At 34.2% G+C, this 12471-nt stretch overlaps 1 protein-coding gene across 1 annotated transcript; it reads right to left on the minus strand.

Annotated features, from left to right (window-relative positions):
* Positions 1–1276: 1276 nt before the first annotated feature.
* LOC115964636 lies at positions 1277–3561 on the minus strand. The gene is made up of 6 exons (XM_031083905.1): positions 3164–3561; positions 2892–3072; positions 2432–2773; positions 2155–2334; positions 1706–2110; positions 1277–1618 (listed from the first exon to the last, which is right to left on the minus strand). Exons 1-6 carry the CDS (start codon positions 3559–3561, stop codon positions 1277–1279), a joined length of 1848 nt encoding a protein of 615 aa, XP_030939765.1.
* Positions 3562–12471: the final 8910 nt, after the last annotated feature.

Below are 12471 nucleotides of genomic sequence, written 5' to 3' on the forward strand. Positions count from 1 at the left end.
TCATTGTCAGTAAGCCTCAGGAGGAGAGCACCACGCATGTGCTATTGTCCCAGCCCTACTAAACCGATTCTAGTGGTGTTCTGGACGGAGAACAATCCAGGCAGAAGGTTCATGGGTGTCCCAATTATTGGGTAAGGTGTTAATGGTTTAAAATTTTTCTACATTAGTTCGTTTTTATAGTGGGTTGGGTTGACTTTGAAATTTGGGTTTGATTTTCAGGTTGGCCGGAAATGCAAGTTTTTTCAGTGGCTTGATGATGAGATTTGTGCGCGTGGGAAGGTACTTATCCCAGAACAGAGGCAAACCATTCTTAGACTCGAGGCTGAGGTTTCAACTTGCAAAAAGAGGGAGGAATGTTTGACAGTGTCTTTGATTTTGGCATTGGTGTTGTGTGGGATATGCCTTTGTGTGATTTTAGCTTTATTGGATTAGCTGGGTGGGTTATGGTGTATTGCTAGGTGGATTAGCTGGTGTAGAGAAATTAAGTGCCTTGTATAAAGGTTTGGCATGCTTTTTGTATGAAGGGTTGGCATGCCTCTTTGTCAGTGTTTAGGAATATGCATTGTGCAATCTTTTGTGGAGAAGTGTATCCCAATGACCTTGTAATTTTAGCTGGAATGAAATGAAGTTCTCATGGGTTGAACTTAAACTGTATATGTTGTTTTACCTAAATTGCTCATTGTTTACTGGTTTGTAATGAATGACTGAACTTATTTTGGTAACTGTGTGCAATGTTTTGATTGTTCTGCAATTACCAAATATCCCATGTACATAGTGACTGCAATTACCAATTCTGCAGTTACCAATTCTGCAGTTTACATGAATCTGCTGGACACTCATATCATAGCTAAAAGTATACAAACCATAAGCTGAAAAGAATGGAACTCATTCCATGCCACAATACTCATAATTGCAGCATAATACAGAAACCACAGCATTACTGCCAAATACACAAAGTATATAGGTCATTCCCTGCCATAATACAGAAATACAAATCATACCATTGCCTGCCAACAATCATAATCCAATATAGATATCAAGCATGAAATCCAAGTTAGTTAATTAAGCCATTGTTCAGGTAACAAAAATAAAAGGTGATTGCACCACATATCACCATACTTAGCTGCCACTGTTCAGCTATACAAAAATGGACATAAGTCAACCATAGTTCAGCCCTCATTACAACCAACAAAAAGGGCCAATACACATAACTGACAAATGTTCAAACTGACTACAAAAAGACAAAAGTTCAAAAAAAATCCAAATAGTGAAAAGATCAGATTCCACTAGCTGATCCCCTTGGTCCATGCATAGATGCTTGGCTCTCATTACCCCTCAATACTTCTCTATACCTAGATGCATTTCTTGATGCATTCAAAGTGTCACTTGTGATACTCCCCTTCCTCCTCTTGGATGTTGAAGTGTTGAGGAGTGCACTGCTCCTAGGTGTGTAGGTGGTTGCTGCACTGTTGTTGTTGGCTGGATTGTTGGAGGGTGCACTGCTTCTGTTGTTTGCTGCACTATTGTTGGCTGGCCTGTTGGTAGATGGTACCCTTTGTTGATTTGGCTCATTGATGGCCACTCCACTTACTCTACCACCATGACCACTGTTACTTGTCTACACATACATATACACTCAAGTTAACTTCAAAAGGTAGAGAACAAGTACAAACAATTGTGATTGATGAATAAACTGGTATTATACCTGTTTTGGCCTAGAACTCCTTCTGTTTGGACCACTAGCAGCAGCTGTAGGCAGTGAAGAATTGCCCCCAACCTCACCTTTGCAACTTCTTTTGTTGTGGCCTATCTTCCCACATGATTTGCATCTCTTTGCAATACCCAAACCCTTGCTATGCCCCTTGCTTGGTTCATTAGGTTCCCTTACTCTCTTCTTCTTGGGCCTACCAAGTGGCCTTCTCTTTATTGGAGGCTGCACAAGTGAGAGTCTAGTTGGGGTCCATATATTCTGACCATTGATTGGATCAATCACTGGCTCATGGCATGCCTTGTATGTGCTGACTCTGTAGCAATTATCAGTGTACTTCTCAGCTGCCTCTTTGTTGAAGAAATTGCATGGCAACATGGAATGCCAGAGATGTCTCATTTCCTACAACTACAGGTCCTCTTAAATAGGTCCATAATAAAGCTAACCAGCCCATTCTTAACCTCAAACCTTGTGTCAGAAGCCCAACAAGCCAACCATCTACTGCTACCCATCTTTTCTCTGTGCAATCTTTTACATACTTTAGGGCACAACTCAGACTCCACCTTCAAAATACTTAGTCTATTTTGTTGGGACCTGTTCATCAAATACAATTTGATGTCCTTAAGCTGCACACATAAACAACCCACATATTAGTCGATGGTATACCGTATATAACTCAAACATGAATACATGAACTACATAAACTACATGACGTTGTCATACCATACTGATAATGGGCTTCCCTTTGAATTTTAATATCCTGCTGTTGAAACTTTCACACATATTGTTCAAGACAGTATCAGTTAGACCATCACTCCTGAACATGTGTCTAGCCCATATTGTTGTGGTATGCCCTTTCAACCAAAAATATGCACCCTCATCAACATCCTTCATCTTATTCATTAATCTCTCATACTCCTGTGCATAAGTAGCTTTTGCTGCTCTCCAGAACAAATCCCTGATCAAGAGACTAGGATGTTGCTTCCTCAAGTTGTTGTATAAATGTCTACAACAGATTCTATGTTCATAATGAGGCCAGTTATCTGCAAATGCCTGCACTAACCCCTGCCAAGGTAAACAGCAAGCAGTTAGCAATATAAACATAAAATATTTGTTATATAAACTAAATGACTTTTGTTATTTTATTTGGGAATAGACAATATATTATAAAATATTATAATACCTTTTGCTGGTCTGTTATGAAAGCCCACCTCTTACTATCACCAATATCAGCTAGCAACAAGTTGATAAACCAAGTCCATAAGTCCTTGGTTTCAGCTTCCATCACTGCAACAGCTAGAGGAAAGTACTCCTCATTAGGATCCTTGGCTACTGCAACCATCAGCTGCCCCCCCCTCCCCCACCTTGTGTTTAAGATGGCAAGCATCCAATCCAATTAATGGCCTGCAGCCTGCTAAGAATCCATTTTTACACCTAGCCCAGCATATATATAACCTCTCAAAGTAGGGCACTCCAATATGTAAATCCATATCAGATGCCAAGTCTCCCTCATTAAAAGTGTGAGTCTTCATCAGAACTGTACTACCAGGACTGGATCTCTTCAGTTCTGCACAATAATCCCAAAGTTGATTGTATTGCTCTGTGAAAGTCCTATCTACAAACTCTTGAGCCATTTCTTTAGCCCTGCTAGCCTTCCCAGCATTGATATGCACCACATACTTCTCATGAACAACATCTTGAATATCCTTCAGTCTTATGTCAGATTGTCTCCTCACCTTTTTCATCAACTTCTTTGCAAGGAACTTAGCAGTACACCTTGGATTTTTGTAGCTCTTTGTACATGTATGCTCCAAGTTCAAGGTCTTAAGTTGATAAGTCATCTCCCTGGACATCTTTGCTAGGTAAGCTGTAAACTTACATGGAGGTTGACACTTGGGTCTAACCCTTAGCTTATCATTCTTCACAAACCTCACCCCTCATCCACCACACACTACATACTCAGTGATAGCATCCTTGAACTGTTTAGGAGAAATAAACAACATATCCTTCTCAAACCTAAGGTGTTCAGGATTAGAGACCGGCTTAAACACTGGAAACTTCTTCCTCCTAGTGACATTGTCCACCTGTCCATGATCACCTTCACCATGACACTCATTGCCACTATCATTAACCCCCACATCATCTGATGACTCAGTGAGACTTAAAAGCTCTTCACTGGTGTAATCTAAGTTCATTACACCAGCCCCCATCTGATCTGGCATTGGTGCATCAACCTCATTTTCCCAGCTGTCATCACTATCTACTCCAACAAACCTCAAGTTGGGGTTCATTTCTCTGGTCCCTTCCATATCAGTATCATCATTACTGTCAGAGGTGATAGCCCCATCCTCTTCTGGTTCATCAACAACTGGTTCCTTACCACATCTCCTGTATCCTATTATTTCAATATCAGAATCAGTTTGGACACCATCTCCATTGGTGGGAGCAGGATTTTCACCACCATCATAACCACCCTCAGACCCAACAACACCACCATCCCTATCACCCCTATCATCCCTGCCAAAATCATCATCCATGTCACCTTCATAGAAATACTGATGACCATCAAAATCATCATCACCACCAGAGGACCCACCCTCATCAAAATCATCAAAGTAGCCCTTACCATTGTAATAAGCATCATAAGTAGGTTCCCCCTCAGATGAACTAACATCCACAAAGTCATGCTCATCATGCTCATTTCCTACAACAACATCCAATGTTACTCCATTACCCCCATTAATGAGGATAGGATCATATACTGGATGCTCTACATATACATGAATTTGCCCATGACCCCTCACCAATTCAGTCATGAGCATTGCATCTTTATCATCCTTGATCAAGTGGAACACCCTATTCTCCTCATTATCCCCAGGCTTTATGTACCATAGCCTGCTCACAGCAGTATACCCAAAATCCCTACAAATTGCCTCAATCTCTACCTTAGACCACTCATCAGGATCACAATTATCTACTATCCCCACTTCACCCCCACATACTCCTCAAGATTTTCAGTGAACTGCCCCCCATAATGCACATGCAAAGTAAATAAATCGTCCATTCTACATGCATGGAAAAAAAGTACTGATTATTTTATTACAATAAAGACAAAACTAAACCAAACAGTCAAACATGCATTGACTACATACATTCTAAACAATAAGCTCCTACATGGAAGACAAAACAATGTCAAAAATATATATAGTTTACTGATAACAGGGAACACTCGTGGACCACATTGATCCCTAGAGGCCAAACAATAACAAACACCAACCAAACAGACAAATTAAAGCATAATGAATCACCAAAAGTGTGGTCCCTAATCGATGAGAGAGACAAAATTGCACATATAGATAGAACACGTTAAAAGTAGGAGAGAGAGACAAATTTACATACATAGATAGAATGTGTTAAAAGTAAGAGAGAGAGACATATAAAAAGAGATGGAGAGACAGATATATATTCACAAAGAAACAGATATACACAGATATATACACAAAGAAACAGATATACACACATATGAGAATCTCAGATGTCAGAATCGATGTGGTAAATCAAGTTTCAAATCGCGACATTCTCCTCCTCCTCCAGATCACATCGTTGTTCTAATTTGCACTGATTTGTCAGGGAAATTGTTTCACAGAAATGGGATTGAGTTCTCTTAGGGGACTGGGCTTGAGTTTTCTCAGGGAGCACGAGCTAATTTAGGGATTTTAGGTGAAATTTGGGAATTTAGGACTAAAGTGACGAAGTGGCTGAAGGAGGGTAGTTGAAACGTTGATAAGCTCAGTCACGTGATCGTCACGTGGGGGAAAAAAGGCGGGAATGTGGCGTGGCTTGGTCACGTGAGGGTCTCGTGGGGTTGAGTGGTACACACTGGCATTTTTTGCAATATTTTATTAGTTGGATTTGACAGCTGGCACTTTTGTTTGCCACATCAGCTTATTCTGTGACTCGGTTGACAGTAGGGACTATTTTAAATATGATTTTGAAAAATCAGGGACTGACATATGAGCAAAATCAATTTAGGGACCAAAACGAGAAATGGCCCAAAATGTAGGGATCAAAAGTGTATTTACACCAAAAAAAAAATACCTACCATACTCACATAGAAAGATGCATCTCTAACGTCATTGTCATTGTTGTCATTGCTTAATGGATCATTTGAACTGGTAAAATGAGAGACATAGACAAAGAAAGGAAGTTTAGCACAAAATTGAAGCGATAATAAAAGGAATCTTGAATGGAAAATTGTGAGATATAAAGGGTCCGTTTGGATTGAGCTTATTTTTGCTGAAACTGAAAACTGAAACTGAAAACACTGTAGTAAAATATTTTTTAAATGTGTAAATAGTGTCGTGGGACCCATTTTTAATGAGAAAGCTGCTGAAAAATGAAATTTGTGGGTCCATGAACAGTACACGGCTGCACTGTTCACGCACTGAAAGTCAACAAAACTGGCTTTAAAAAAAAAATAATAATAAAAAAAGGGCTGAAACGCAGACGCACTGTGTTTCAGCCCAATCCAAACGCTACCAAAGAGGAAATCAGTTTTATATATATGATGATTATAGATCATATATGATGGGAACTAAGCTAAATGTTCTATTCTTTCAAGATGATATGAGTCATTGTATTGGGATTGTAGGAGATGAGTAAATGATATTATTGATTTCACAACCCTTATTTGCTCTTCCTAGTTCCTAGACAAATCAATAATTCTTGGATGGATATTTATGGTGTGGTCTCCACATTTGACTCCAAAATTAAGAAGAAATTAGAGACAAATGACACAAAATTGGACTTTAATTGAAAAATATAATTGGATTAACTCAGCTTTGGCTTTAATATATATACTAGCTTATAACCCATGTGTACGCTCGAAAATATGAAATAGCGTTGATTAAAAAAAAAAAAAATTAGTATCTCAAGTTTTATTAATGAATACAAATTATTTGTACCAATTTTTGTGTTCTACATTCAATATCTAGAACAAAAAAAAAAAATCACATGAAGCACAATGTTCCTTCAATCTGACAATCATGCAAGTCACAAATCCTTCAAAAGATTTTAACTTTTAGCTCTTAATGAACAAAAAAAAAAAAAAAAAAAAAAAAACTCAAGAGTTCAAATGTCAAAGCTTCCAAAAAGCCAAAAAAGTAAAAACTAAAAATCATAAATTATTGAAACAAATAATTACAAAATAAAGAAACATTAGAGAAAAAGACAGGTGCCCTCAATAGAATAATACATAACATAGATGTTGAACATCTTTCAAATATTTTTAGATATTGTAGAGTGACATGATCCATAGGAGAGAAGCTTATGGTTGCACTATACTCAAGAAATATATTGGCAACAGTGGTATGGTGTGCTAATGAAAATTCACTTATGCCTTTTTCTACACAAGAGGATAAAAAATCAACATCTACTGTTAGATTGGTAAGATGGGCAACAATGTCTACCAAAATGGTTAAAATAAGACTTGAGCATAATTTATTCAATGAGGTTGCCATAGAACTCCATAAATTTTGAACATACTTCACTATCAAAACCAAGTAGTTAGCTATCATACCATCACTCAATTTTTCTAATAATTTAAACCCCATCACATAAGGCAAAACCATGCTCTTAGCTAAATGAAAATGAAAATGGTCTAAAAAAGTATTTGATTTGAAGAAGGGCATATAGACAAAACTTAAAGAGCATATTTGCAAATACATGTGTTTGTGTTTATGAAGTATTTCAATATAGGCAACAAAAGAGAAAAAAATCTAAAAATTTGTTTGGAGCATTAATTTGTAAAAAGTTGAAGATTTAAGACTATAAGTAACAAGTTGTAACACCCAATTTTAAAAGATTAGATGGATCGGTGAGACTATTATAAAATTAGCATGAAATCTAGAAAACCAAAACCAAAACCAAAATGTCAATATAAACTCAAAAAAACAAAGCCTTTATTAGAGAGAGAGAGAGAGAGAGAGAGAGAGAGAGAGATATTTAAACCCCATTGGCTCTTATTCTGAGATTCAAATTTGAATAGTAAAAGCGATCAATAAAATAAAAAAGGAAAACAAAGCAACCTCATATTAAAGTTTTCATTGAAGCTTTTCTATGCCTCTCCTTTTGTCTCTCTTTAGTCTTTACTGCATGAACTTTCTTTCTCTACAATTTCTACCTGCAAGCCTCTCCTTTTATCTTTCTTTACTTCATGTACTTTCTTTGTATTCATTTCTCTCTCTCTCTCTCTCTCTCTCTCTCTCTCTCTGATGTTGTGTGACCATTCCTACTTTGTACACCGTAATTGACATTAGCCTTTCACATTTTAGCTTCTACTTGATTGCTTGATTAGTAGATCATACCTAGATGAGTGAGAATTATTATTAAGGCCCCCTAGATTTTGGTGTTAAGTGTAGGGATTCTCATTTCAAGAATAATTGAGTAATAAATATTCTATTAAGATTGAAATTGTGTTATTCTTGTAGTGCACCAAAAGTAAGATTAAACACATGGCACAAAATTAGCCCATAATTGAAATCCAATTTAAAATTTAATTGAATTTTCTCTTAACTTTGACTTTAAATATATACTAGCTTATAATTTCATGAATTTGCATGAGATACATTTACAAATAAGCATAACTAAATGCATATTAAAATTTTACCAAGTTTATATATAATATTTGTATATTTGAGAATATAAAATAGATACTAATAAAACAAATATAAGTTTATTTGAAACGAATAAAAAAATTATTTAAACTTTTATTCATGAAAATTTCAATTTTAGTTTGTCCAACCACTATTTGTTTGATAATAATAATAATAATAATCAATGGTGATGATTTTTTTAAGGTTTATTAATTTTTATTATACGGTTTCCTCACCCTTTTTTTTTAGGAAGGTTTCCTCAATTAATAGCTCATTTAGAACAAAAAACTAAGAAAATTAAATTGTACTCCTCGATTTTTGTGTGTAATAAATAATTGCACAAAAATTTAAAAAATTGAATAAGATACATAACATAAAATTTGACTTTAATTTGATTTTCTCTTAATTTTGGCTTTAAATATATACTAGCTTGTAACCTATGCATACACATTAATGCATATAAAAATAAACACATTTTTTTCATGAAAATATACATAATTAATTAAATTATTAGAAAAAATAAATGTAATTTAATGTGATGATGTTTGAAATCAGCAGGCCGTATATTCCGAACTTAATGGTGGATCAACAACCTGAAAAAGAAGGAAAGATTATCGAAGGTGACCAGGGTGAAATCAGTCAAGGATCCTTCAACAGTTAAGTCAATATTTCTCTCAATGGCTCAAGTATGAGGAGTGGATGAATAGTTGTTCATACCTTAGCATGATGAGGTTTGGTCCCTTTTATAGAGAGTTTGGAGTGGGTTTACTTGTTAGGTGCCACTACCATCGTAGGAGATGTGTGGACTTAGTTTGGAGAGTGGAGCGAATTTTGGAAATTCACCTCACGTCTTGGAATAGGGGATCGTGGTGCAACTGTTCTTGATTTGCAGAGAACAACTTAGAATTTACTAAGTATTCATTAGTTGTCTATGATCTTTTGTCCGCAAACGACCAATCCTTTATTATAGATAACCTCTCTCATTTCTGGTGTTACATCTTTTTGCCTTCCCTTCTGGTTGACCATATTGGACGTGGATCTCTTGCCTAAGTGTAATACTACTTATGACCATTTTAATTTTAATTTTTAATAAGATTAAACATGTGATGATTTTTGTTGAGTAGATATATGATTGGTTTTTTATTTTTTAATAGTTAATTAATATTAGACTCTTAATATTTTGCATTCATTAATTTATTTGACACAAAGATTAAAAAACTTAAATCGATACATGACATAAATTTAAGTCCACAAAATATTATATATATATTGGATTAACACTTAAAAAGAATGTGAAGAGTTAATCCCACTCCTTATTAGTAAATGATGAATTTGAGTCATTATCTAATTAAATAATTAAATTCATCATTTTTTTTTAATTTTTTATGGGATTCTTTTAAGTAAGCTATTGATCCTTAAATTTAAGTCCATGAGATGAATGGAAAATATAAATTTTTTTTTTTTTTGGGAAGAAAAATATAAAAGTTTGGAGAATTTGAAAAAAAAAATTGTCTCCCATCTATATATAAATGGCATGAATGGTATAGCGCTACGGTGCTTGTGCTACAGTAATTTGTGTTAATAATAATAAATTATTAACACAACAAATTGCCACAATATTTTCACAATTATTGAGGTGTTAATTTTTTTGTTTCAAAATAAAACAATAAAATATCATACTGGCACCAACATTTTCATAATAAATCATAGGTGGCAAGTTGTTATCGGTTTTAATTTGAATTTACAACTTAAATTACCTTTTTAACCCACCTATAACAACTAATAACAATCTATCACTTAGAATTTGTTGTGAAAGTATTATAAAAATGTTGTGAATATAGCATTTCTAAAAAATAAAGGTATTGTGAAAAAAAAGTATTACATCCACAACATTTTTCACAACATTTTCATAGCAAATTTTACGTGGTAAATTCTTATTTTAATTTAAACTTACCAATGATGAAATTACTTTTATTGCCCACCAACCCGTAACAATATACTACTTATAATTTGTAATAAAAATGTCGTGAAATTCCCACTGTTACACTTGCCTTCTTCTTCTTCTTCTTATTTTGCTTTTTTTTTCGTTGGTAATATCTTTCGTTTAACTTGCTTATATAATAATAAAAAAATATTAACACAATAAATTGTCACAATATTTTCACAATTATTAAGGTGTTAATTCCTTATATGTTAAAATAAAATAATAAATATCATACTGATACCAATTGTAACTAAACATAAAGGTATTGTAAAAAAAAAGTGCTACATCCACAACATTTTTTATAACATTTTCATAACAAATCTTAGGTAGTAAATTATTATTCTAATAGAAACTTACCAATGAAATTATTATTTTACCCAACAATAACAACCCATAACAACCTATTATTTATGATTTAAAATGAAAAGGTTGTGGACATAAAATTTCTCTTGTGAAAATGTTAAGGCATCTTGTTTTTGTCACAATATAATAAATCAAAGTAAAATATAATGAAGTTATAAAGGTATTATGAAAATGTTGTGCTATTCTTTATGTTTCTAGAATCTTTTTTTATTAGTCAATTTTTGATGATCCAAAATTCACTATTTCAAGTACATTTTTCTTAGGTTGAATTTTTGTATTTTGCTTTGTGTTTTTTCTTCTTCATGCACAATCTATATATCTATATATACAATAATAGGTGAAGTTGAGAGAAACTCAAATTAAAATTTTAAATTAGAGTTTCAATTTTGCACCATATGTCCTAAATTATTTATTCTTAAAAAGTTTTATTTCTTAATTTTAGAATAAAATGTGGGACCACATCATAAATATTTATCCAAGTGAGTTATTAAGTACAAAAACCAAAGAGTGTTGAATAAATAAATCGTTAAAAAAAAAGCTGCTTCACAATAATTTTTTTTTTTTTTTAAATGGACAATTTACATTTTATACCTAATAATATCCTTACAAAATTTTTTAAAGTGACTATCAATAGTATTTAAATTTTATATATATAGAAATTATATTATGCATCTTATTGTAGATTTTTAAGTGTATTCATGCATATACATGGGGTTACAAGCTAGTTTTAAGTAAAAAAAAGCACATAGTTTTACACACACACCAAAAAAAAAAAAAAAAAAAAAAAAAAAATTTAGGATTAAAACACTTTTCATCTTTTATGTTTGAGGTAGGTCACAATTCTTCCTTAAACTTTAAAATCAAGCAATTTCTCTCTTAATATTTTGGAAAATAGCAAATATTTCATATTTCTATTCTCTTTGTAAGGACTTGTTTTTGGACCCTAGACCTAAAGTATGATTGGATTCAAGCCCAAAACAATGAATTTGTAGAGAGTGAGTTGAAAAACTAGGCTCTAATAAATGAGATAATAGTTAGAATGGATTTTAATAGATAATCAAACAGAAATGAATTGGAGTTATCTAAGTAAATTTGTCCTCGGCACAATCCGAGGAGGTCTGTTCTAGTATATATTGATTGAAAATGGTTACAGATATGATTCAAGCTATAACAGTGCTTTCTCTTACAAATTTCTGATGCCTCTCTCTTAGGGTCTCCATTCCATTTTATACTATCTTCCCTTAGCATCCCCACCCTCCACGTGCAGATCAGATCTTTGGGGTTTCTTCTTGTCCCGTCGGTACATTCCTAAAGTCTTTGGGTAGTACCTGGAAGGCTGAGAATTACTGTTCAGGGATCATTTCATCATTAATGCGGTCAGAGAGTTAGCTGTGGTATATTTAATGCGGTGATAGCAGCTTTTCCCAAGATATTTGTAGCTTTCCTTTGTCGTGTCTCTTCTTGATGTTTACCCTTATCCATGGAACGGTTTGGAATGTTGCTTTTGACAGTAATACGCTTCCCCTTACCTTGGCTTTACTCTTTCGAGATGACACTCCTCCTCGAACCTTTGCCAGGTGATCTTGATTGGATTTTACCCCTCTACCTACTTCCACTGACCCTCATGCAAGCAATTATTCGTCCTCGGACTAGTTACGTCCTCAAATTGGGCCCCTGGCCCAATACATGGGTAGAGATGTACTCTTGGGCATTTCTCTTCCACACTCTCAATTAAACCCTAATGAAAACTTATGATTCTTAAA

Source organism: Quercus lobata, chromosome 10 (genome assembly GCF_001633185.2).
Source record: "Quercus lobata isolate SW786 chromosome 10, ValleyOak3.0 Primary Assembly, whole genome shotgun sequence".
Taxonomy (NCBI): domain Eukaryota; kingdom Viridiplantae; phylum Streptophyta; class Magnoliopsida; order Fagales; family Fagaceae; genus Quercus; species Quercus lobata.